Raw genomic sequence first — 26792 nt, forward strand, 5'->3', positions numbered from 1 at the left:
AGCATTTTACTGCTCAACCAAAACCTTGCTCTTGGTTTGACTCCATCTTCCCAGCCCAAATCAAAGTCATTCTGCTGATGTGTTCTTCAGTGCTCGATGCACACCTACTTATTCTGTATTCCTCTTCTGAAGAATTTATTTCAAAATCAATGCAGAATTTATACCTAATGGTCACAAACCCATTCTTTTTTCTTTTTTTTATTACTAAGGAGGAAATCAGTATTTGCAACTATTATTTTTATGTCCATTCATCAACACAGGCATTGATTTCCTTCCAACCTGTGACTTTTTATTGCATTTGTGAGTTGCAGTGTATTTGGCTCCTCACAGTAACATAGATTAATTAAAGTATTGAAAACCAGGACCGGCATACTGAGAAGCATGACTTGCCCAAGGCATGTTCCAACATGTCATTATGGTTCTATTACAGCGCACTGGAATTACAAGTTTGCACAAAACAGAGGGCGTATCTAGACCCATGCAAAGATACCACAACTGAGTTTTCTTTTTTTTCTTTTCTCCCTTTTGCCTAACAGTAAAACTCAACACAGAAGTAAAACACAAATAATTTAAATTCTCTTAAAAATTGTGCGTAATCTATTTGTCAGGAAACAAAAACCTGTCACATTGGGAATCCACAGCACCTGCTGTCACCACTTACCTTTAATGTGCATGTAGTCAAGATGAAAGTTTCCCTAAATTGAACATGTATAAATCTTGTTCCATCAGATAATTCGCTTCTGAGAACTGAGGATTTCTCCTCAGCTCCCCACAGCTATCATGGAAACATTTCTGACAGACAGAAATGTGATTCTGATTTGAAAGCTACCATATAAATTCTTTTGACCTCTCTGTCCACCTCCCCAGTGTAATGGTGAAAATTGCTTTGACCTCACCATCAGGATGATGAAGCCCCGCATGCTAAAGGTTTGTGTTCGGGGAAGAACAGCCATACCAACCCTTTTTGCTTTTTATCTGCAGAACACTGGTTTAAACTCAGCAGCACCTTAAACCAAACCTGAAAGTGATCCTCCAGGTGGTAAACTGTCCCGGCTCAGGAGAAGGGCACGGCTCCAGGACCAAGGCATCCCCACAGCTGTTTGCAGTTATGTGTATGTTGGCACAGAGAGCAGGAGGAGTGCAGCCAGCATGGGCAACCACAGCTCTTGGTTTGTCTGCTGAATTTCCAGAAGAATTATATGCATGGTTGTGCTGTGCAGGGAGCAGTGTTACGACCAGTACATGTTCTCTGAACAATGTTTAGACCTCCCAACCTGACCAGCTAGCCTCAGATTCTGGCTCCCACAGCTAATCAGTGACACCCCTCAGCTACGTGAGACGGGCAGTCCCACCATCTTGTCTGAGTGGAACTAGAAGAAATAGCTGTTCACTCAGCTCCCAGGCATGGGAGTTGGTAGTCTGCACCAAAACAGTAGGCCCTGCTGCAGCAGACTCCCGCTGGCTCCCTGCATAGACAGCTGTCCATCTTTACTCAGTACATCCCCCTGCTTCAGTCCCATAGCAGCGCACCACCTCATTCCTCATCAGGCAAGGTTTATAATAGCTGAGTGTGCTTTTGATCTTGAGTATTGGCTCTGGGAAAAACAGGCCTGGCTAGCAGCACAGGAACAGATGAATGAATAGTTCATGAACTGTTCTCCTAATGGCCTGTGGAACTGCCTCCAGAGATGCTTCATTTTTGCCATGGTTCATACCTTGCTCACTTTCCATTATAGCTTCCTTTGATGTAAGTCCCTTCAGCCAGACAGACAAATACCAATTAAGTCAACTGCGATATATTCACTATTAATACTAAATTATACAAATACCTCCTTCGTTACCCACATGCACTATTAGGGCATGTCTACACATGGGAACCATTATGAAACCAGACAGGTATGAATCTGAAGCTGTTTCACACACCTCCCCAAGTGAGTTCTGGATATAACAGAAAATGCACATTTGTAAGAATGAATTAAAACCTCACCACAGTGCTGAGCCTGGGTTAAAAGTGGCTACAGAAAAAGGTAGCACCACATCATACAATCGCATAATATAATGAGTTGGAAAGGAACCATAACGATCTTTGAGTCCCACTCCAACAATCATCCCATTCTGCCAAAACCAAGTGCTGTAGTTCAGCCCAATATAAAGAAGGTGCTGTTAAAACTGCCATCCACTGACATGTCTGATATAATAATAGAATCAGTCATAGCAGTGCTGATAGAGAGCACTAAGAGAGCACTTTCTGCTATGAAGTATGCAAAACTCATTTGCAAACACTGCTTTGAACAACAGTACCCATTATTTCTACTGAACTATAGATTATGATTCAGCAATCTGGACCTAAAAAAAGAGGGGAACACAAAAAATAAAGCCATAAATTTATCTAATTGTTACAGTTAACTGCTATGACTAGAAAACAAAGAGTGCCATCCGTATCTGAACAACAGGAAATACTGCTGCTCAGAGATACCCATTTGGTCTCAAGCCAAGTCCCTTCCCACTTGCCTTACAGTTAGGAATTATAGCCATGCTCGTAATAGTATTCTAACATCACAGATTCAAATCCAGTGAAGTCCTGCTGAATATAAATCATGTTAAAGCTCTTTAGCATGAAGAGAAGAATACAGAAGCAGAGAGGATTTTCCATTCTCACATTTAGGAGATTCATAAATGAAGTTGTATTGCATGCAAAACTCATTATCCTGCATTCCTTGGAGAAAAAAAAAAGGGGGAACAGATTTGCATCACACTCATTTTTCTGGCTTCAAATTTTCTGCACTCTACTATTATTGACGTGCTACTTGTTTTGTTGCTGACAAGCATTTTGGCAGCAGAACTAGATAGATTACCATCACTAACAGTGAATACATGTATTATAACAGCACCTAAAAGCTAAGTCAGAACATGACCTTTGCTGCTGTCATCACTTCCCAAGCCTCTGTAGAATCATGGCAGTTGATATCAACAGGGCATCTGCTGCATATAATTTTATTTGCTGAGAATTGCTGGTCTGGAGATGCTGAAGGATGGTCTGGGGGCCATTAGCAGCCCCCAGAGCTGTTCTTCTCTGACCTCCTGAGGCTCCCTGCTTTGCAGGCAGCTGCTCTGCTACATATTTCTCCTCATCAATCCTCAACATTAGCATGGGGGGCTGCCAGCAGCCAGGAAGGCGGTCCGTGAAACAGTCTGGCTAATGAGTCTGCACAGAAAGTAATTTAGAGCAAAAAAAATCTCAGAAAAAAACAGTGCAACATTAACTTTGGTAGTCTTTCTGTAGAGATGAGCTTTCAGAAGAAACACTCTTAACCGAGGGCACACGTCTATCGCCTACACACACCAATTTCATGTCTATTTGCTCCCTTGTTCTCCTCCTCTCTCCTGTTTACTACATTTTTGCATGTCCACATCAGAAGTGCCCATGCTCTTATCTTTTGTCCCACCTTTCCCCTCACATATACATAGCCCAGAAAATATTCATTCTTTCTAGCAAGTTGAATCTTTCTCGACTACTGCAGACTCTCGCTTCTGGATAAAATACTGCTCACGGATCTTCCAGCAGTAATCTCATGAAGTTCCTCTCCTCTACATTCTTACGAAAACCTAAAATACCTGTTTTGCATATCATTTAACAGAAAATCTTTTATGTATTAATTATAATATTTGCAAAAAACTCTGAGACATTGAGAAAAACATTTAGCCAAGACAAAAATTAAGCTTAATTATACTGCTATGCCAGAGCACACTCCAAATAGGGATTCTTAAAAACAGAAAGGAAGGCAGAAGGAAATAGCAAACAGTTTCCTTCTCTCACCATTTGCGCCAACATTCGTGATTGTGGCTAACCAACACAAAACATTCTCCTTCCTATTAACTTGATTTCTGTCTTACTTTTTCGCATTTGCATCCAGACTGGATGTGCACTAGACATGTTTACAGTAATTAGCGTCCTAACTTGGGCCTCTGAACCCAAGATAACATGAATAATTGTTCCACGAACACCATGTGTAATGCTCCACTCTAAGTTGTTATTTTCCTGAAATGTAAACCTCATATTTGTTTCCCTGTATACTTATCACATCTAATTAGTATTTATCTAATGTACATGCTACAGAGAGCACCTCTTTGAGGCTACATTCTTAGATCTCAATTGGGGGTCAGCGATAATTGCAATACATTTGAGTAACGGTAGAGGGAAGCCAAGATGTCTTAACACCCTCTAACGATACAACTCACAGTCTTAAAGACAAAGATAAAAGCAGAAAAGATCTTGTGGATGGTATACGAAACATTATACCTACTATGCATATGTTTCCCAATAGGCTGGCCTTTCACTGCACAGCTTGGCTGCTTTTTGTTGGCAGTCTGCAGGCAGTTCCTCTGGCTGTTCCCTTGATTACATTGTGATCCTGAGAGTTTCCACAGCTTAACACTTCACAGAAGTCTCAACTCAGAAAGCTTAGCTGGTCAATATGCACTGTAAATATGGGTGCTTAATGTGTTCTTCCTTATTTGCAGCTTGTAATACAGTTGCCTTTTCTCCTCTGCTCATCAGTTCTGCAGGTCTGTGTTTTGTTTTGTTTAGCACCCCTCACACTGCTAAGGCAGTCAAGATGTACAGTGTGTCCTTCTGTGTATCCCTTTGCCAGCCTTATAGAAAGGACTCCATTCTCCTGTAGTACTGAGGTAATTCAGTCATAATAGTGGTCAAAGCATGGTTTATATCCCTGTTCTGAGCTGCAGTGACCACAGGGATATGCTAGAGTACCCCAAAAAGCTCTGGCTCTATCAATTGACTTCTCTTTGAGTTGCCCCTTCTCCCACCTTCTTACTCTTTACCACTACATTTCCTCTCAAACAGGCACCTCTCTGTCCTTTGAATACTAACTGCTCAATGTTGGTGATATCCTTACAGGGTATTTGATACGAGAGCTCGGGTAACTTTTAGTCAGGTCATCAGTTCTCTTAAATTAGTGCCCCACTTGCCATCCCCAGAATGCTCCTCCTTCTCATCCAGCTCTCTTTTTCAAAAGCGACGCAGACTAGTGCTAACCATTGGCACATGTACCTTTATATATCTGTTTATCTTCACTCCCCAGCAAGAGGGAGGAACAAAACAAAAAAACATTTGATATACAAAATAAGCTGATGGTAACACAATGTCAAAAATAGCTTATGTTAAGTGCAAGGGAGAAAAGCCTTGATATAAAGCTTGATTGCAACAACATTTCAATTTACCAGTTTAAATACAAGACTTGAATTAAAATATTTCTTGAGATACATCTCTCACTCTCTAAGATGTTTTTTTTAAATTTATATACACATATCCAGTTGTGACACTTGACAGTAGTCTCATGAAGCATCCAAAGAGTATGAACTTGATAAGTACACACTGTAGATATGAGTGGTTAACATGTACGATTTCTTCCTTCAAGAGTCTATAACATTATGTTGAGTGCTAGCCTCAGACAGACAGGTGACCAGCCACCTGACGCAGTATAATACCCCTAAGCCCTTTCCCAGCATCCCACAGTCAAAGCCTCCAATGCTCACTGGATCCAGATGGTGTTGCCCCTTTCTGGTCGGCGTGGCTCCACTGTCAGTTCTCCAAAAGTAGAGAAAAACTGCTCCATTTCCTTCTGCAGCATGTCATTCCTCTTCTCTGCATCCTCTTTGGCCCGTTCTGCATTACGCATTTTGATTTCCACCATTGTGAACTTCTTCCGCTCCTGATCCAGCTCTTCATGCAGGGCTATCATTTCCGTCTCCAGGGTGAGATTTCTCTGTTCCAAGCTGCAGAAACCGAAATAAAAGCAGACAGCTCCTGAATAGCACTCCTCCCATTCAGTTGTGTAGAAATGCACACCATCAGAATTTCATGCAATTGCATTTTCATTTACAAAGCTTAGATGGAATTTCTTAGAAGTTTACCTACAAACCACGGATTCATCAGCAATCCATTCCCAAATGGCCTTCTCTACTCTGTAGCTCATTTAGAAAGTGCACGATACCAGCCACTGGTTATTGTGCACAGTGACAACCAGCTCCACTCAATTCTCTAGCAAGCAACCTAGGGAAGTCTTTTACTCCTGCAAGTACTGGTTTCCAGCTCCCACTGTAGTTGTAATTGTGTCACTTAAGAGCTCAAAATAACGCTCTGAATCCCTTTATTTAACAACCGATTTTTATCAGCTGATTTAAATCTATTTACAAGAATAGTCTGACAGTCCCAAAAACTACAGTTGGAGTGGTCTAAGACACTAATTTCATTGAAAGTCTCAGCCTCCAGAGAGCAGGCATCAACTAATGAAATCACTATGGAAGCTACTGATTTCGTAGGTTAGATTCCAGAGAAACTTGTAAGGTTCTGGATTTATTTCTGGTGCCATTAGGACAGTATGTCACAACTGTGGCAAAGGATTGCTTTACAACAAACCCAGTTGAATCGTGATACTAGAAGAACAATTTCACACGTCAACTCTGAAAGAAATGGGATGGTAACACCGTACCATCTTACCTTTTTATCCTTGTCTCATACTCGAGTTTTTGTTTGGCCATCTCTTGCTTCAAGCTGGACACCAGGCTGTGCAGAGCACTATGATTGTTAGTACTGTTGGCAACAAACGTTTCACTGTTATCACTGCTGCTGGTGGCTCTGCTGCTGTGGCCCCCCACACTCCTTCGGTCACTTCTATTCTCATAGTCACCAGTGTTAGAGAGGTCTTCCTGTGGTGGTCCATCCAGCACGGAGTCTTCAAAGTTACCCGCAAAGAAGTCCTGCTCGGGGCAGGTGGTGGTGGACGAACGACAGGAGTTAGAGTGCTCAGGGAGGGATATTTCACAGGAGGATGTTGACCAGGTAGCACTGTCCACGCTCTGTTTGTCATCAGAGTTCACCGTGGAGAACTGCTGGTGGACATTGTCATAAGTGGAGAGCCTGTTGTGCTGACCCGACTCACTCACTGATTCCTTCTGCTTGTTGTCCCTCAGTGTGACACAGCCATTGGGTGCCCAGCCTGGGCTTCGGTTGTTGAGGGTGTTGGTGAGCCCATCGGTGCTAGAAACTCCCATCCTCACACCTCCATTCTGCATGCTTTGTGTGCCCATTTTAGTCACCGGTCCTTTCAGGGAGGATGTTCTCCTGGCTTGCAGGGTACAGTTTGGTAAGGTCTGGCTCTTCTCATGGCTCTCCACAGAGCTGCTGAACGACCCATTGGTGACTATGCCACTGCCTTTATTAAAAGCAGGATTTTTTTTCACTGTGAGTGGTGGGCTTCTGGTGACATCTAATTTCTGGATGCTGTTTCTAGGGCTATTAGTCTTGCTGCCTGGCAGTGCAGTTGGAGACTCATTGTCCATGCTTCCCCTTTGGGGAGACTCAGGTTTATCCCAAGAGCAGCGCCTCACTGCTGTCTCCTTTGTGTTGTTGTTCTCTTTGTTTTGTAGCTGTCCAACGATTGCTTTCTTTGGCATTTCATTGTTATTGTTGCACACCTCGGGTCCCACATCAGGGTCTGCATCCTTGGGAAACAGCTCTTCGTGTTTGCTTATCATCACTGACATTAACTGCTGGACTACTACCGTACCTGAAAGAAGGTACCAAGGAAGCACATGGTAATTAATGATCTGTTTGGGGCATAAATAAACCTAATGGCTTAGATTCCACAAATTCTTAGCAAAAATCCTATTTATAGAAACATTTACCCAAAATAACAACAGGTTTTTTTTACCCAAAATGACCACCAGTTTAACACCCTGGTTGTTTAAGGTGTCCAAAATGCATCTGGGTACCAGGACAGATCAGCACCACCTCTTCTTTCCATCAGAACAAGCCAGCATGCCTCACAAACCCCACAATAACAGCAATTTTTGCAAAGAAGCTATTGCCATGACAGTTTTTGCATCCCCAAAATACTACAGAAGGAGTTTATGAGCAGCAAATGATAATGTCATTATAAGCAATGTGCTTCAACTTATTGTGACAATCACTTTTAAAACCAAAGATCCCTTCTGGCAAAGCACTTTCATGCAGTAGTTTAAAAGAAAAGTGGCAGGCAAGGGACTTGCACTGTTGGAATGACAACATTTTAGTCTTTGGGATCTAACAGGGTAATAATGTGACAGAATTTATTTCATGTGATTGCTTTTAACCTGTCTGTAGTTAAACTATATGCAAACAGGCAACTGTGCCATGTTATGGCACAGTATGGAACTAATGCAGAACCACAACTTCCGAGTATCTCTAATAAATGGCTGCCTCTCTAATAACCCCTTGGTGTGCACACCGCTCGACTGCACAATTTACACACTACTATTTATAACTGGGCTTAGGGTAATGAAGACATACAACTATTTCTTTAAATTGAATCTCACTAAGTACTGTTAAGAATCTCTCAGGAACAAGGTCGGAGTATTTATAACAACCATCCTATCTTTAAACTCCTAGAGTGCTTTCAGAGGCAGGCTGTGCCCTTTTAATCAAGAATTTCCCATTGTGCCATACCAACTCCTTTGAAATATTCCGGATTTTTATAACCTAGCCTTTTAAAATACAACTACTAAGAGATAGTTCAAATTAGTCTGTAATTGGAAGTCAGGAAAATCTCACTTGAACTAGACAAAACAACTTTTCATCCACATTATCCAGATACGGCTGCACATAGCTTCATGCTTGGCTTTGAAAGGCTGTGCAAGAAGAGCACTTTTCATTGCCAAGCTTTCTCTTCCAAAAAGCAAAGAGCAATGAGGAAGGACGGATAGAGGCACTATTCAATGTGTAGTCTTTGTTAAGAAAGATCCCACATATTTAACTATGAGCAGCCCAATTGCACATCAGCACAGTCCATGTCAAATCTAAAAGATTTACTTCTATAAGAGAAGTAAGAGAAGTCATAAATCTGTTTAGTGTAAACAGTTTCCTCGAGTGAAAAAATATATATATATATTATTTCTCTTCAATGAGCATATTATCCATGCCACCTCCTAAAGCAGCCACTAAGCTTGTGGGATGTTGAGAAGCAGTCTGGAGATGTTTTCAGACATAAAAAAAAAAATCAGTATTTTCCATTTCCACCCACTTAAAACATCTTTCTTGTTTAAGCTTTCACATAAAATACTGGCAGTAGCCAGTTCTAAAAAAATACAGACCCAGAGGATAACATTAGTTTTTTTTTTTTTTCCTTTTTTTGACTAGTTAACTAATCATCTCGTCCCATCCCAAATCTTGATTTGCCTCCTTTTTTCCCAGGTGGGCTGAAGATACACGGTATCCCAGCAGTAAATGCCATCCTGGGAGGTATGAAAGGTTGAGGGTCTCAGCCTCAGTGAGATTCTCATTGACTCCAGTGATGAAAGTCATCTTTACGATACTTCCCTGTATTTTTAATCCTATGAACAACTAGAAATATTTTTCTACTCTTTCATTATGTGACTTGGGAACACTACATTTCTGTCCATTTACAGTAGAATGAGGATGAAACGTAAAGCTTCAGAAGAAGGGAATAAAACAGTAAATGAACAAAGTCTATGAGGAATTTCAATTATCTGGAAAAAGAAAAAACATCATATTCAAAGGAAAACAAATTCACACAATCCCAAATAAACAAGCTACAAGTTTTTGATACGATGTACAATGCAAGGACTGTTTACAGCCCTTATTTCTGGGTAGGTTAACTAAATCAAAAGTACCAAGAAACAAGTGTTTGGAGAGAGAAAAGGCATCATGTGAGTTTATGGAGAATGATGGGCCACTGCAATTTGAATCTATGAAAACGTATCTGACCCTTAAAAACTGCAGGAGATGCAGTTAACTGCACTTATCCCACGTGTACTGGGAAAGAACACGCCATATTTGGAGCAAGTGTAGAGGGGAAAAAAATGTTTTTAATTAAGCTGCCAAGGCAGCACAATCTCATGCAAGGTCTGTTTGCAATGCTATAAACTGTAGTCATTTTTATAGTATCTTGGAAAATTTATCCCAGCTGTCTATCCACACTGAAGAGTTCTGTGTCTTTAAAACGGACGTAGAATGTAGTGTATATACCACGTGGATTAGTAATTGTTAATAAACCTAAAGATATTCTTTCTTTCTCTTTCAAGTTATTTACAGTCGACTCACCCTCCATGATAGTCAAAGGATCTTCCACTTTAGGGCGGAGGATGTTGGGGCCAAAAACAGTAGCCAGATTTTGCACGCTCATTTTGTTTATGCCTGAATAAGACTGGACTTCATCCAGGAATCTGTGAGGAAGAAATATGCCTTTAAAGAACATTTTAAAAGGAAGGAAAGAAAAAAATAATCAAAACATACAATGGATTCTTAACGTAGTTTGAGTATTCCATTCTAAATTGTGAAGGAATGTTTTGGAAGCTCAAGGTTATACTCAATGTCTTAATATTTTCTTAAAAATGATACACTAATAAAAAAATATCTCCCTGGTCTAATTTTAAGATAACTCTGTTGAAGTCAATGACTTTCTCTAACATACGCAGTTATTTGGCTCATCCTCAAAATGCAAACTCTCAACTAGGAGTTTAAATTCATTTTCAAATGTTTCCTATGCTGAGAACGTCCTTTAAGTACACCCTTTGCTACTTTTTAAGGCATGTTTTTAAGATCTTTCATGTTTCTACAAAACTATTCTACCAGATCACGCAGTTTTCAGTGCTACCATGCCTCAGGAGTGCACAGCTAAGGCCAATAACTGCAATTATAAATGGGGAAACTGTGTCCTAGGAAGAGGGCCTATACATCCACTTCTGTACTTTTGGCAGCTTGCTTATTAAAGCACCTCATAACTCTGCATCTTGATAAAGCAAATTAGAAATGAATGCAGTAAGCAAGTTTTTAGTGCAATCACTGAAGTGACTCCTCCAGTTCCATGATACTTTTCCTTCGGGGTCCATACACAAACAAATGTCAGCTAACAGCTATAAATATCACTGTGATGTTCTTGCAAGAGCACTTACCTACAGATGTATTTCAGCAGATTATAATTGACAGCCGGCAGGCTCTTCACTTGCTTCACTAATTCTATCAGGCCCTATATATATGTGGTTAAAAACAAAGTGGGGAGGCAGAGTTTCTTAGTATTTTGCCACTGAAAAATGCTGACAGTTTCAGTTACAAGACAATAAACACATCAAAGAAACTGCAATTGGAGATGGTTGGAAAGGAGGGGCTCATTCTCTCCCAGTTAACTGGAGGGTTAAGGAGAAGAAGGGTCCAGTTCTAGCAGGATTTGAAAAGTCAAAATGGAATTAAGCAGTTATAATAACCTTAGAAATTTAGACTGCAATCAAAACAATGAGCTTCTTTATTTTTACTTGGAAAACATTGCGTTGACTTGATTACCCAGAAGCACACATAACAGTGTAAAAATCAAGCTTCATTTATTACCTCTTCAGACTAATACAAGTGTAGTCCTGTGCCACTGCAGGGCACTTATTGTACTTCAGAACCCATACTAAGTTCATCTATGTTATGCAAATTTTAAAAAGTTTTGGATGGTTGCTCACTTCCAGACATCTTTCTGATACTTCTGATTCAGTGATAGGTAATGAACAGAGCCCTGTGGTCTTTAGTCTAAAGTCAGTGAAATGTGGCATCCTAGAACATTTAGAAGAAAATCACCTCTGATTTAACAGCACAAGTTGGACAGAAACTACTAAAACCATCCCTATTACAGCTCAGGATGATGATCCATGAAAAGATAAAATGTTTCCCAGGCAAGATGGAAGTTACTGGCCACAGTGATGTTGGATTCAGTGATGGACTGAATTTGATGATATGCAATAAATACAGCAAAGGGTATGCTGAGCCTGACATAGGTGGCAACAATTTTCCTTTAAAGAGAGCCGCAATTAACACAAACAAGTCTTAAATTAGGATATGTAATTACTTGCATCTCCATTCCTCAAAACTGGAACAGGTTATAAGCAATTATATAACAGGTTATACCAATCTTTTTATTCATCGTATGCAACATGCAGACTTACCATTTCTTCTTCCTTGCTGAGCATCTTGGCACAGGAAAGAAAATCTTCATATTTTGCATATGGTATGACTGGCTCTGGGAGTTCCCTTAGGTACAGCTTCAGCAGTGATGCCACCGTGTGCACATCTGTATTGCTGTTGGGTTGGAATACAATAGGGCATTACTGCAAACCAGGAAGACACTATGCAGTTTACAGGCTCCAAACCTCTGATTAACTTCTTGATTGTCATTCTAGATTTTACTATCCACACTACATATACTTATAGATCATCTCTGTAATCTGTTTTAGTTTTGTTGTTCTGTAAGCAACTTGTAAGAATATCTGCAAATGTAAATTTGTCAACTGTGTTGGTGTGTTATTATAAATAATTACAAACAGGACCCAATTTGTAGACATAGGTACTGAAAAGATCCCGAATCTCTTAGCTACATGGTGCATTTCATCTGGACTCAAGCCAGCAACCTATTGTTGCTTGACACATTGTATTAAATTATTTTCCTCTCAGATAAGCTGTTGCTTCTAAAACATGCCCACTTGTATAATTTATTTTGATATAAGCATTAAGTAAGCATGGAGATCATATATTTCACGTCTTCAATCCAAACCTGACATTCATCTTTTTCCTATGGGCTCTTGCAAAATGACTAGGAGTTGGACTTGATGATCCTCATGGGCTCCTTCCAACTTGGGATATTCTGTGATTCTATGGTTCTATTACTACTCTGCCTTTCAGCTATATCTTTAAACAGAAAACTTGATTAAACACAACTGTCAATCCCAGGGAAGTGAATTTCAGCTCCATCTTGTACTGGATAAGGCAAAACACTGTAAGTCACTCAAACTTAGGAAATGTTTGAGTACTTAAAGCAGCAGGCAGTATTTTAGGGCAAAGGGTCAAACTATAGCAAATGCTTTCTTGTAGTTCCATTTATGGAAAGTTAGATATTTTCTTTGCTGCATCTGCAGTGGCATCCCAAGTTGATCATCAGGCATATTAAAAACAAAAAATGGGGACAAAGAATAATATTACAAGTTATACATGCAATAAAACTTTCTTAAGACTTTCCATAGTGTGTAAAGTTACGTTACAGAAACTTAAGAGTGTTTCTCTGAAAATAGTAGATAAAAAACAGAATAATGCATAAAGAAAGCTTGTATTACTTCTGAATCCTCTGGATTTAGCTACTCAAGACTTCTTCAAATCCTTCCTTACTGGAATGTTCTACATGCTTTCCCTGATTCATAAAAGAGTCATATCGCAAGCTGATATCCTTTCATTTGACTTCTGAGAAGTTTGAAAACAGACTCTAGATTATGCTAATTTCAGAAGAAAAAAGTAACATAGTAATGCAAAGACATTTCTGCAATGTGCATTATCACGTTTTCTCTTTTTCTAAAACTTAATGCTTAAAACTGTTTTAAATTTGCAGTCTCTTGGAGGTAACCACTGGTATTTGATGTACTTAAGCTTTGCTAGAAGTATGTTAATCATTATTAGTGAATGATCTCTGTTAAAACAAGAATAGTTTTAACTAAGTTAAATCTTAACAAGAATGATGGGAACAACCTTAGATTAACATGGTCAGGTATGTGCAATCTAAGTCAAAACAGAAGAAGAGTGGCGATAAGCAGGGTATATATTTAAATGTTAACCACCACCACCCTCTCTGAAATAAATTCCCAGAAAACACTGTTATTTCAACCATGAAAAATATGCCAACAAAAATTCCAAAACATGTATGAAAGGGCTTTCTAGAGAAACTTTATAAATAAAGTATTAACTCAAAACTGCATTTTTAAAGAAGGTGCAAATTCTAATCCCTGGGTTGCAACCCCAGACTGCAAGCCTAGCCATGTGTGGACTGAAAATAGGAGTCCTGTGTTTTTATCTGTCTTGGATACATGTGAAAAAGGACTATACATGAAACTAGAGATAGTTGGACTATATTATGAGATTTTGAATGCTAGCTCAGATTCAGCCTTTATCCTTTGCTTTCTACCTATCCTTTATCCAGATGTGAATTAAAGCCCTTCTTGACATGTTGGTCAACAGAACCTCTTACCAATTGCACAACCACCTGAGGTCTCACTGCACAGATCCTGATCTCTTGGTACTCACTCCACTAGAGCTGGCAGCTCTAATACAGCCCTACACTGCAGCATGAGAGGGAGCATGCACTGAATAAGCAGAGAATTGAACTCAAATTGCTCTACATTTATAGTCTCAAGATTTGCATGATTATTTTTACTAAAAAAGGAAACTCCTCAGGCCTTGCTGACCCACATCTTTCCAGGGGACTACTTGCGTAAAACTATGTACAATTCATCCATACACATACACTGATCCCTTTGTGTGAAGTAAAATACTTGCTCCTGGAGGTCACAGCAGATGGGGAAAAGGTTGAAGAAGGAAAAATAAATCCAAAAACCCCCAACTCTGAGGCAATGATTTTTCTTCGTTCAATATTAAGCACGTATAGAGTAACATCCTGAAGGGTCAGGTCCATTATGTGTTAAAAGCTTTGGTTCTGCTGAAGAAGAACAGGGAGAGAAATGAAAGGCAGGATGTCAAGGAGCAAAAAAAATGTAGGAAGACTCGCATACTCAAGCTGTGGTCCTGAAACACATATCTGAGTCTACAGAAAGGTGTTTTCTGAGCTGAGGTAACCATTAGTAGACAGGGACATGCTTGCTATCTTTTAAATTAATGTTCTCCTTAATACTGACCAAATGCTAAGGCAATGCCACAGACTGCCACAAGATGGTGGGATTGCAAAATAAGATGATCTCAATTGTTCTCTTACAAATTCTGTTAAACTGTTCTGAAACACTGCTGGGGTCTTTGTTTAATCAATGTCTGCAGAGCAGAACTGTGAGTTTCAAAGTAGTAAGCTCTCTTGAGATGGAGAGCATTTGTTTTCATTTCCTATCTGCTATGTTGTATCCACAGTCCAGGTCAGCCATCAGCATCTGCATACCTTCCTTGATCTGCATGATCAGTAATCAATCCATGGCTTTTTTCAAGGCCTGAAGAGCGCTTTTTACCTCTTGGACTTTTTCCAGCTAAAATGATCAGTTTAAGAAATGACACTTTCCATATGTCCTAGAGCCAGTACAACTACAGCAACTTAATAATTGTACCCATCTTAACACTTTTTTTGCTATCTGACACTGTAATATCAAAGTGTTTAATGATTAGACATTTGTCGTTAACATGATTAAAAGAATTCATTAAGAACTATGAAAGTAGAGAATGTAAATTCCACCAGAACATCCTCTTATCTACATTGGAACAACCCTCATTAATGGAGGCAAGATTTTTCCAAGTGCAGAATGAACAATTACAAATGTGAAATGAGAAAGCACAAAGCAGAAAATTGGATGCAACACAACAAGCAGCAGCAAGCTGAGAGCCAATCTATTTCAGCATCTCATGCTAGACCGAGAAACATTGCTTACCTCACTACAACACGGATATTGCTTCACTACTGATACGTTGCCAAAAGAGCACTCCACCACAGTCCATGCAAAGGCATTACAAATGCATATGCACCACAGCCTCTTCTTAGTCATCAGACTACACATATCCAAAGCCCCATTCATCCAAACTTTGTCATTAATATCCCTCGTGGCAGTGCTGCTTGACAGCATTTTTCTTTGTGATACACAGACACTGTGGAAGTGGCTGTCAGACCAATTACACTGCCTGGAGATTTTCAGCCTCTCCACCATAAACAAAATAACTGAGGCCCAGCAGGTCGCCAGAAATCCCCATGTAACCCTCACGCTCATGTGTGTTCAGAGAGCTGGAGTCAGCGCTTCAGAGCACAAAGCCAACAAGCTCCTCATCAGCTTTCAGAGAGGAAACAGAACAGGGCAGGGTCACTGTACAGAAAGATTAATGCTGTGCCAAAAATAGCTTAGACCATGATGACATATACAGTTTGCATAAAGAACAAACAGCAGGGAACAACAAGCTGGGAAGCTATAATTAAATTCAAGAATTCTGGTAATAAAATGAAGGAGAACAGTACGAACAGTGTGTGTGAGTACATCCCTGAATTACTGGAATTGCATCTCCGTCATTTGAAACATGTCACAGATCACAATCCTGCAAACAGAAACTTTCCATCACCACCACATCCTAAACCACCACATGACTTGGCAGTTGTGTTGCTGCGTTCAACTTTTATGGAGAAGCTCCCTCAGACCACTACAGATATCCTTCTGGCTTGGGAGGAAGTTTCCAACTGGCTGCCTAGTGTGCACATTGCTCCTGGTCAGCAGGCAGGATGAGATGCCAGAGCCCACTATCAACCACTACTGAAACATCACAACTGAGCAACACCAAGGAATGTAACAAATATGCATAGCTTTTTATAGAGAGAATGATAGCATAGTTACTGCTGAGAAACCAGTACTCAAAGGCTGGCAGGGCAAAGCCTGTGTTTGGTAGTGTTACAGTGAACCAAGTGTATATGAGTGATGGAGTCAGGCTCTGGTCCAAAAATGCAAAGGTAAGCTCACAGGCATAACATAATTGGTGGAATGACCTATGCAACGCCTGTCCCCTTGTGTAGGTACCTTCAAGGAATCATCTTCCTACATAACATACATACAGTACAAGCAGCACAGTGCAAAAGCTAAGTAGCAGCTGAAGTCTTGCCCACAACTTGTGAAACATGCATCAAAGTCTTTACCATCTCAGGCCCTGAGCTGCTTGCTTTCCTTGCCTTGATGCCACAAAAACTTGGCTCTAGTTTGAGTAAACTTCATAGAATCATCCAAATGACTTAGACTTAGACAGGAAAGGACCTCCTAGTCAGACTCCTACCCAAAATCAGTCCAATTAGAGCAGGTTTTTTAGTGTCTCATCTAATTGCTTTTGATTATTTCCAAGGACGGAGACCGTAAAACCTGATTTCCTCTTACACTATTTGGTCACACTCTTGCTGAAAAATAAAAGGGAAATGATCCTAATTATCATCAGAATTTCTCATGTTTCAGCTTAACAAATTATTTAGAATTTTTCAATTGGAACGGACTTGCAAAGATCATCAAGTCTGCTGATCTATTAAGAGGAAAAAAACAACCCACATATTCCTCTCCTTTGTCCTTGTGTTCATGAGCTTGAGATCCATGCTACCTTTCAGGGACCCATACAGGGGAGTGAGCACAAGAAACACTTAAGATTGACAGATCTTATCCCCAAGCCTCATAGAAGGTGTGTTCTAAAACACTCCACTTACTTTGAAAATGCCATCCTTTCTTAAAAAGACTGTGTGCGTAGTAAAGGAATTGACTTGTTGGCAAGTGGAGAACACTTTTTTCCTTGTTAAATCACAGCCGCACAGCTACAAGTACAAAGCAAGTGTCTTTTCAGCTCTATTTCTGAAACTGAAATTCACACAAATCAACGCCCAATGCTCATTCTCTGCCAATAACTAAAAGCACACACTCCTACAGCAGGACACCAATTAAGCTGAGTTAATGACCCTTTGCATCACACAAGAAATGCATCTCTTAACGTGTATTTAATTGCTAGATTAAGTCTCTTAACTCTTATCATATGCAGAGGCTATTTCTGCTAGCTGGATAGAAGGAGGGCCAGGATTACAATTGAAGTAGTTCCAGACGCATAACTGATGAGCAGAGTGTCATTTGTGAGGATCAGGGAAGGAAGCCTGGATCGCCACAGGCAGAAATAGACGGCAATTTACACAAGCTTAAGGTCATTTGTGTTGGCAGGAACCTGCTTTCTAGTAAAGACTTCATTTTACGTAAGCGCTTTGTGTAGGGATTACTGTGCTTTTCCTCTAGGGAAGGAATAAAGCCTCTCCTTGGAGGGAACTGTTTCTAAACAAGCACTTATGTACAGGATTGTTTGGAAAATAGAAAACTTTATTTAACTAGTGATTTCCAAGTCATCATTTACTTGTAGCCCATATACTGCCAGTGCAGATGCATCCCATTAAGAACTTTCTTGCATTCACCTAAATTTTAAAACATGTTTTGTATCTGGAGGATGAGACTGCAAAGGCAACTATGCTCCTTGCTAAATTACCAAGGCACCAAGACCCGCGCAGTGCCCAGAAGAATCATTCTGAGGAGGGTGATGCTACCTCCTCAACAAACGCCAATCAGCCTTAATGGCAATTAAAGGAATCACAGACAAAGGCGTATCTTTCTTTTCTCCTCTAACATTTTTCCATGTACTACAATAATGCTAGTAGCACATTGCAAAGAACAAAAAGATCAAAATACTTCAGCATTATGCTTTCAGATGTCACACACATTCACCTCCTAGAACTCAGCTTTATGGGGAACTGCTAAGCCCTAAAAGCTCGAAGGATATTGATAGATGACTGCCTCTGGGCTAAAAAGTGCTGAGTTTTTTTGGAACCACAGTTACTTCCATGGTACAAAACACTTGTCTTGCTAGATTTTTCTAATATTCAGTTGTTGTACCTTAATTCAGAAAAGATACACAAAATACAGTGTAATTATTCCAGTAGGGACCAGAGTATTTCTTTATAGCTCTACTTTATTCATTCTCCCTGGTCTCATCTGTTCAAAAGGTTGAAAATAAAATTAAGTGTCCTTGCCAAGTTTATCCTTTAGCCATTTGGAAAACACTGTTCCCACGTGCACTGCGTCTTCCCTGTCTTCCCTAAAACACATGCAGTGTTCACCGGCTTCAGGATACACGCAGAAACATGGAGTTTACAGGAGTCTATCCTAAAATCACTCAGTCAGATCAAGTTTGGAATTGAAATTAATTGGTAGTATCCTTTGACTATGCCCTCACTGAGAGGGGATGAAATAACAATTGGTAGGCAGTGCAGTTCTCTATATACTGAATTGTGCACATTGTTCGAATGACCTTCTTCGTACTTATCAATCCTTATCAATCATCTACTTTTGTTTGACAATCCCAGTAATTAAATGCACAGGGATATATTCAGTTCCATGTTCTGGATTATGTGATTCTAGTGAGCAACAGCTAATATTTGTCAGGCAACGCATATTGCCACTTTATCCCTTTCTCAGACAATGGTAATGGCGACTACAGTAACAGTGAGTATTTTATCCTATCATACACTGCATTCTTCTCAAAAGGAACTGATACACATGAGAGGACGTAAGAGGGTTTTTGCCTTGTTAAATGTGCAAGCACGTACTTGCCTTTTTTCCTGTGCATGCTCACGGATGCAGGCACTCAAACTCAGTAATTCTGAACTCCAGTGAATCACAGGGCTATGTACATAGATTATGATAGTTGTGAAAATCCATGCTACAAACATGGATTAATATGCTCAATATCTTAATCATGCTTAATATTCATTTCAGGGACATTTCAAATATTTTTTTCTCCCTGAGAAATCATAACTGTCATATCTTCTGGTAATAGCTGTGATGGACAGTGGATGCAATGAGATGATATAAAAAGGGAAATCAATGTTTGTTCCTTTCTTGAAAAAAGTGCGAAACAAACCCTTATGTTATTTTCTTTATGCAGATGCTATGCTAATTTTACAGACCAAATACTTATAATCCACTTTGTATCTTTACAAATGTCTGATTTGTAATGCAAGAGAAGTACTTGAAATTTAAAACAAAAGCCACACAAGAAGAGGGAAATCTCCAACCCACGGACAAGCAAAGTGGATTCCCTGAAGGAGACAATTCTACATAGAGATGCAAATATTTCAAACAGCAGTGAGCGCAAATGGTTGCCTCACTGCAGCACTAGTTCCTTAAAGCAGAGAGCACAGTATGTGTGTAGAGTCACATACATACAGAGTGACATATTTATTGATTTTTTTTTAACCGACATACACTTTTCACTATTACTTATTTTCTTCATACAAAAGGCATCAGCATTTTTCTGTTTTAGCAACTATACCTTCCCTTTCAAGGACTACAAGAAATGCTGATGTGCTAGTTTTCACTGCAGAGAGCTAAGACACTGGATGTTTCAGATGGATGTTGGATTTGCCATTCCGCAAGTTTTAGAAATTTCACTTATAGGTTCCCCTCTGTATGAATTGCATACATAAAGCACACAATTCTTCAACAACCGTAAATTAAAATAATCTATCAAAAAAGATCAAGTTCAAATTAGTACAAATTAATACATGAAGATTTTCACCACCCTCTGAATTGCTCTGGATTCACTGCATTTTTGTTACTGACTGTGGCAACAGCACATCCATCTGCTAACTCATATTAGAGTTACAATTTGTCAAACATGCCTTACGTTTACAAAACATGGATTTATTATTATTATTTTTTTAATCCTTTGAGCTAGTCTGGTTTACTTCTTTAAAACATTCCATACTCCTGCTTCATTTGTCTTAGTCAAATGGGCAAAGACAAGAGCATAGGAGGGAAGAAGGGCAGGGTGTCTACAGAACTGTAGACAGCAGTTACCTCAAGGTCACTGGACAGAAAAAGACATCTGTGCATCTGAACTTCATCTCCCTGTGCCCATAAGGTGTTTTAAGAGCTGTATCTTAAAAGAGAGGCAAAATTTTGAAAAAGCACTACTCTTAACCATAAAACCTTACTTTCATTTTTCCTCCTGCTTCTAAAAAAGCTTTCTATCTTTTCTGAACAAGCTAACACAGTATTAAGGAAAGAAGGATTAGTTAATAATATTTTAAGTTCATGAAGAAACTCATACACATGTACGTACACATTTCACAGTGACTTCATTTGTTAGAAAGCCTTTGTTTCACTTACGTGCACCTAAATACAGAAAAAATGTCACCATGAAAAATGGCAAAGTACTCAAACATGAGCTCTTTGTATGACTTCCAGTACCAGTAGCAGCTAGTCCCTGTCCCAGTCAGAGCTAGTGACCCAGTACTGCTATGTAAGCGTGACCTGGATTCCATTGTTCCTTGTCCCATCAAACAAAACTGTCATCCAAGCTCTAAATGCTAACTCTTTATTACTATCAGTGCATAAGAATAAGGAAAGGGAGATTAAGAAACAAAACCCAGGTATATCTTGCACTACTACACTTGTGACTACAAACAGATAATTATAAAATAAACACAGTAGATCTCAAACTCCATAAGAGGAACTAAGCAGTGACTCCCCTTAACATACATTCTTCTTTTCTATACAGCAACTTTTCAGCTTGTGGCTACTCTACAAGAGCTCAGCTTTCCATACCAATTCCACCCAAAAACCTGAAGATCATGCTGCTGTTCAGCAGAACAAAAAGAAAGGCTACCCAAATCCAAACAATACTCTACTGTGAAACCAACTCCACTTCCAAAGCATACAACTGTAACAAAAGATTGTACAATAAAAGAAGGTGCCCAATGGCAGAGGTGAGAGCGGAATTTAAATCTGACTCCTTATACGCTATCTACAGTCACAGAACATCTCCAAGTTCGAATGTGAAAACACTATCAGAAAAATAACTCTTCAAAACTAGGACATTCAGGCATACAAAGCTGGTGTTCTATAAATCCTCAGCTTCAGAAGAACTGCAGTACCAGACATTTAAAGGTAACTCTTGCTCATGTTCCTCATTACCAGAGTAGACATTATGTGCCTACTTCACAGCAGTGACACGTGTAATTTTTTCTCCATTTCATCTGCTAAAGTTCAACTGGTATGCCTATTCCTGGGTCTCATTAGTGTGTCCAACAGATACTGTTAAATAAGTTGGCAAAAAAATAATAATTATGCAAGTTCATCCCTGGTCTCATTTGTTTGGAACAGATAAACCTTCTGTATTTCTTTCAAGCTTTATCTCTCAGCAGGGTGTTCAGTGCATCATCTTCCTGGAGTCTGGGGGCAGTTTATTCTTAACATTTCTGCCACAATCTTACAGCTTACAAACACTTGAAAAAAAACAAACTATTGGTTTTTTTAGCCCCTGGCATTTGCCCACTTGTATCTGAAGTAGAGAATATAAGGATACGACCAGCAGTATTTAGCTTAACATCAAAGAAAAGAAAAGACCTCCAAATAGTGCCTGGTTACTGTGATTTTCTACTGTTAGTATTTGAACAGTCAGTAAATATACTACAAATGGTTACCAGCTAAGTCATCACAGAATCATAGAATCATTTGAGTTGGAGGGGACATTTATGGGTCATCTGGTCCAATTCAACAGGAACAGGGACATCCACAGCTTGATCATGGTACTCAGACTTCCTAGAGTCCTCCTGCATAAAACTGTTTTGTAGTCAGTCATCTTAACTCTCACCTACTAATGTGGAATTAATAAATCTTGAATGAAAACAATCACTTTCCCTTTCCACAGCATTATAAATTCTTGCCATTTATCACAGCAAGGGTGAAAACTGAGGAAGCTGTTCAAGATAAAAGAGATCTACAGATGTCTGCCTTCTGTGCATCTGTGAAAAACACATATCTCCATACATATAAAATTTGCTCACTTCAGAGCAGCAGGGAGGGTATGGAGGTAAATGTTTTCCATCAGGTTCATACCATGGCATATTTTTGCAATAAAAGATCAAGCTGTGCTTTTCTTCCTGTTACTTGTACTGCTACCAGTCAAAGGTCCCATAAAGTAAATGTGTTCTGCCTCTTCCTCCTAATGCAGATCAGGCCTTCAGTGGGAATGAAGGATCCCAGTTCTATTTAGGAAGTATATTTGTGTGTTACTTAAGGCACACGTCAAGGACAACAGTTGTTTAACAGTCCTTTATGCTGAAATTTCATTAACATCATATAAACTCTAAATACAGAGCTTAATAAAGGGACTGGGGCATTCATTAAATGTGGAGGTTGGTGGCCCTGCATGTGGCAGGGGGGTTGGAGATTCATGATCCTTGAGGTCCCCTTCCAACCCTGTGATTCTGTGATTCATAATCCCCAGGTTCTGTTTCTCTGACTGCACTCTCTCAATATACAAACTATTGCTATCAGTGCTCATAAATTCAGGAGAGCTGAATTTACCCAAAGTGTTGACCTTACAAGCTGAAGCCATCTACAGGAGTGTACTGGGTTCTTGGCTCATAAAATTCTTATCAGCTTTGCAAAATTATATAAATACTATAACACAAGTTGGACCTGAACCCTCAAAAACAATTGGGTTTACTAGCATCGTCACTGCGATCTTCAGTTTTATAAGTAACAGAACATATCACAATTGGTGATAAGACAACTTCTTCCTTTGTTGAACTCTGCATTTCAAATGATACTAAAATAAAAACTTTTTGATTAATCCAAGACATTAATGACAATTCCTAAATGAAACTTCTCCAGAAATGCTTTGAAATTAAACTTCAAAATCAGAAAAAAATGAAAACTTTACATTTATAATAGGAAACATGAAGAAAAACTGTAAAAGCACTCATTCTCTTTGGCATGCCACATGTTTTCTAGTAACATCATCCAGCAGCAGATCTCTGTGTTCTGTCCAGGCTTCAGGGAGTGGGAGACAGCCAGAAGAATTTACCTATCAAAAGAAGGCTTCTCTCCACAGTCAAATGCATCCTGCAGCTCCTTGACAAGATTAGCCTGCCCAGGCAGTCGGAATAGGCCTTCTTCCTTCAGCCCCCGCTGTCGGATGAAATCGACGCACTGCTCCACCAGCATGGGAGCCAGGCGGTTCCCATATCGCTTCTCATACCGGACAGTGTCTTCTAGCTTCTGGCCAAAAATACCTGTGTGAAGAGAGGTAGCACTCAGTTGTGATTCACCAAATGATATGAGGAGCCTTTGTCTTCTCCTGCAACCCATGAGATCTATGGATCTTCAATGCATGGACAATAATCCACCCCTCTCTTAAGGATAAATCGTTCCATTTCACATTTGATCCCCTCATAGAAATACGATGGAAACATATTTTACAACAATGCTATCAAACATTAATTTAAAATAAAAAAATTAAAAATAACCTGTAAATGATTTTATTTATTTTTTTTACACTTAAAGGGACAACATTCATTGAAATACTATAAATAGGATTTTCTGTCACAAAACGGCTGATTCAAAAGTGATGCATATCTCCATTTACTTTGGTTCATGTCTAATTGAGTATATAAAATTAAGTAGTTTCTATGTGAGTTTCAATGACATAAACATTATCTTTACATGCAGAAGGGAAAAGATTTATAAATATAACTTGGGATTTCATTTGTTCTGAACCAAACCATCAATTACACTTCACCACTTAAGCAAAGGTTATTCCTATAATTTACCAGCTGCATTATCACTTCCACAACTATAAATGGTTTATGAAAAAAAAATCATGAAAAGTGAAATACGTCAGACAAACCGCATGAAGCTAGCATTTGGCTTTAGCATCAGCAGAACAGAGAATTTTACTGAAAGAATTAACTTCAACCCTGATCTGATCTGATCACTGTGGGCACTGTAAAGACAGTTACTGTTTGGTAATTATTTTCCCTCCATTTCAAGCTGCAGAGCCAGCCATCACTGGTATTACCACAGCAATGTTCAGGCATATCATCTGTGATGGAAGCTCTCCCTCGAGACCATTTGTTGACAAGAATTGGGGCTGGAGCATGGCAATTCATTTTCTATATATAGCAGCACAATGAGCAGTTCTAAGGCAGCCATGATAAGAGACTAAATACCAAATAACTACCTACACTTGAAAGACTCCTTCTGCAATTACTTATGTCGTAAAATGGGGAAGGGGAGGGAGAAAAGCGATAAGGGAGAAAAGCGATAAGACAAATTCTGCCCTTCGCTGAGCACACAGTTTGTACCAATTTAAAAATATTCAAGAAGAGGAATAGAGTTTTTGTTGTTATTGTTGTTGTTGTTTTAAAGGAAGTACAGAATTGAGCTTTCACCCCAAGAATTTCATTCACAGAATTTGCCTCTCATCCCAAGAACTTGATTCAGTCCCAAATTAGCAGACGTGAGTAAGTAACCAGAAGCTAAGGCATGATGCAGAACTGAAGCATTCTCCAGAGTTACCTTCAGTGCACACAATTTTCCTGCAACAAAAGAAATGACAACTCACGCCTGCCCTTGAAGTGAAAGTTATCGTGCATGTGATCCAGGATGTTACAGCAAACTGTCAGTCACCCATTCTGAGGGTCTGGGGTTTGTATTTAAGTGCAATTACTATTATGATAACAGAGAATGACTGGAGAGAATATACATGTCCAGCTAAAGAGGTCCAGAAATTAGGCTGAGATGCAGAGCATCATGTTTTGTGATATTCATGCAGCTCCTATGTGCGGCTGCCAAAAATAGCAGTGGGGATGGGGAACAAAATATTACAGTCACACTTCATTAGCCTCTCTTTTGTTTTTTGTACAACATGGGAAAAAAAAAAGCCCGAAATTTCCAATTAAAGAATGAATTTTTAAAATTTCAGATTGAAAAGCTTAGAAGAATGCTGAATGATGTAAAATATTTGGTGTCCATTAAAACTCAGCTTCTTCACACTGTCAGATGATATGATGTTTTCCCACTTCTTTCATTCCTCCCTAATCTCTTGCAAATTCCCTATGGGCATGGCAAGAGGGTTACATAAATTTGGGTTTCCTGTACCTGTCTGACTTAAGGGTTTCTGCTGGTCAGCACAGAGGAAACCCTCAATCCCTCCACTTCCTAAACTCTCTTTCTAAACAAAGTATAATTTAGGATAAGATCCTAAAGTTAGGATTAACTTAATTAACTGAAAGTTAATTAAGGAATCAGTGTGAATACAGAAACTTGGTGATTTCAAAGCCCCTTCTGCATTTGGGATGACATCCAAGACCTTCATCCAAAGACATAGCATCTTTAGGGAAATCAGATCAGAAATCATCCCTGAGAAATCTGAAGTTGAATTTCAAAGTGTACACATTCTGAGATATTGTTAAAAGAAACACATCCTTCCAAAAATAAGCACCTATTTACATCCACTGAAATAAGTCTACATCATTTTTTAGTAATGGGATGATGTGAAAAACTCCACTGAACACCAATTCTTTATCACTTGAGCCTTCTGTGACACAGTTCAACGGGCAGATGAAAGAAGTGGCACATTACAGCTTCAAAAATGGTTTCCAGACTCTCTGGGCAACCTGTTCCTATAGTTGACTGTCACTGTGAAAAACATTCCTGTTTCGATGCATGTCCAGGATCTCTAATCCTTCCCTCCTGCACTACCGCGAGAAGTCTAGCTCTATTCTGATAATATTCTCTTACAACCCAAGAAAGAGATTTTGTTCTACCTGCAAGACTATCCCTTTCCCTGGCAAAACACATGCCATTTCCTTTGCCTGTATCAAAACAGCATGTGCTCCAGCTCCCCCACATCTCAGTGCAGAACTTGGTCCTCCTCCTCTGAGTTTGGCCTATGAAAATACAGGCAGAGTTTCCCTTCAAGAATCCTTCAGAGTTCTTGTTTTGTTTTGTTTGTTTGTTTGTTTTTAAACAAGAATTTCCAATTCTTTTCAAACAAAATTGATCAACAGAAAATGCAAATATTCCAATTATATAATGTACAATTACATTGCATATCCACTGACAGTAAAATTAGTATGAATAAGCTTTCTCATTAGCCATACTTTCTTCTCTTTGTGCCAACATTCCTTTGTAATGTACATTTTGCAGACCACATTAGAATTTGTAGAAGAAAGAATAAGTTCTCAAACCTACCAGACTGCTTTGAAACTCCTATCAGTAATGACACAACAGTCAAAACATCATAACTTTATATTAATACATTTTCATTCTGTCTTTTTCTTTCTTTCTAGTGTTGGCTTTCAAAACATGTCTAATAGACAGTGAATAAAATTAGAATAAAGGATTTTGTGCAGTGGGAGCAAAAA

At 39.3% G+C, this 26792-nt stretch overlaps 1 protein-coding gene across 1 annotated transcript; it reads right to left on the minus strand.

The window, feature by feature from the left end:
• Positions 1–505: 505 nt before the first annotated feature.
• ARHGAP24 (Rho GTPase activating protein 24) lies at positions 506–23748 on the minus strand. The gene is made up of 6 exons (XM_010709717.3): positions 23450–23748; positions 12001–12133; positions 10972–11045; positions 10121–10242; positions 6521–7589; positions 506–5796 (listed from the first exon to the last, which is right to left on the minus strand). Exons 1-6 carry the CDS (start codon positions 23731–23733, stop codon positions 5553–5555), a joined length of 1926 nt encoding a protein of 641 aa, XP_010708019.1. The 5' UTR covers positions 23734–23748; the 3' UTR covers positions 506–5552.
• Positions 23749–26792: the final 3044 nt, after the last annotated feature.

This window comes from Meleagris gallopavo, chromosome 4, assembly GCF_000146605.3.
Source record: "Meleagris gallopavo isolate NT-WF06-2002-E0010 breed Aviagen turkey brand Nicholas breeding stock chromosome 4, Turkey_5.1, whole genome shotgun sequence".
NCBI lineage: Eukaryota > Metazoa > Chordata > Aves > Galliformes > Phasianidae > Meleagris > Meleagris gallopavo.

Coding starts and splice junctions, on each gene's coding strand:
- ARHGAP24 (XM_010709717.3), bottom strand. CDS start 23,733: ATGGGTTGCAGGAGAAGACAAAGGCTCCTCATATCATTTGGTGAATCA. Junction 10,243..10,971: donor CTGCTGAAATACATCTGTAG/GTAAGTGCTCTT, acceptor TCTTCCTCACAG/ATTCCTGGATGAAGTCCAGT. Junction 5,797..6,520: donor TATGAGACAAGGATAAAAAG/GTAAGATGGTAC, acceptor CGGTTTCTGCAG/CTTGGAACAGAGAAATCTCA.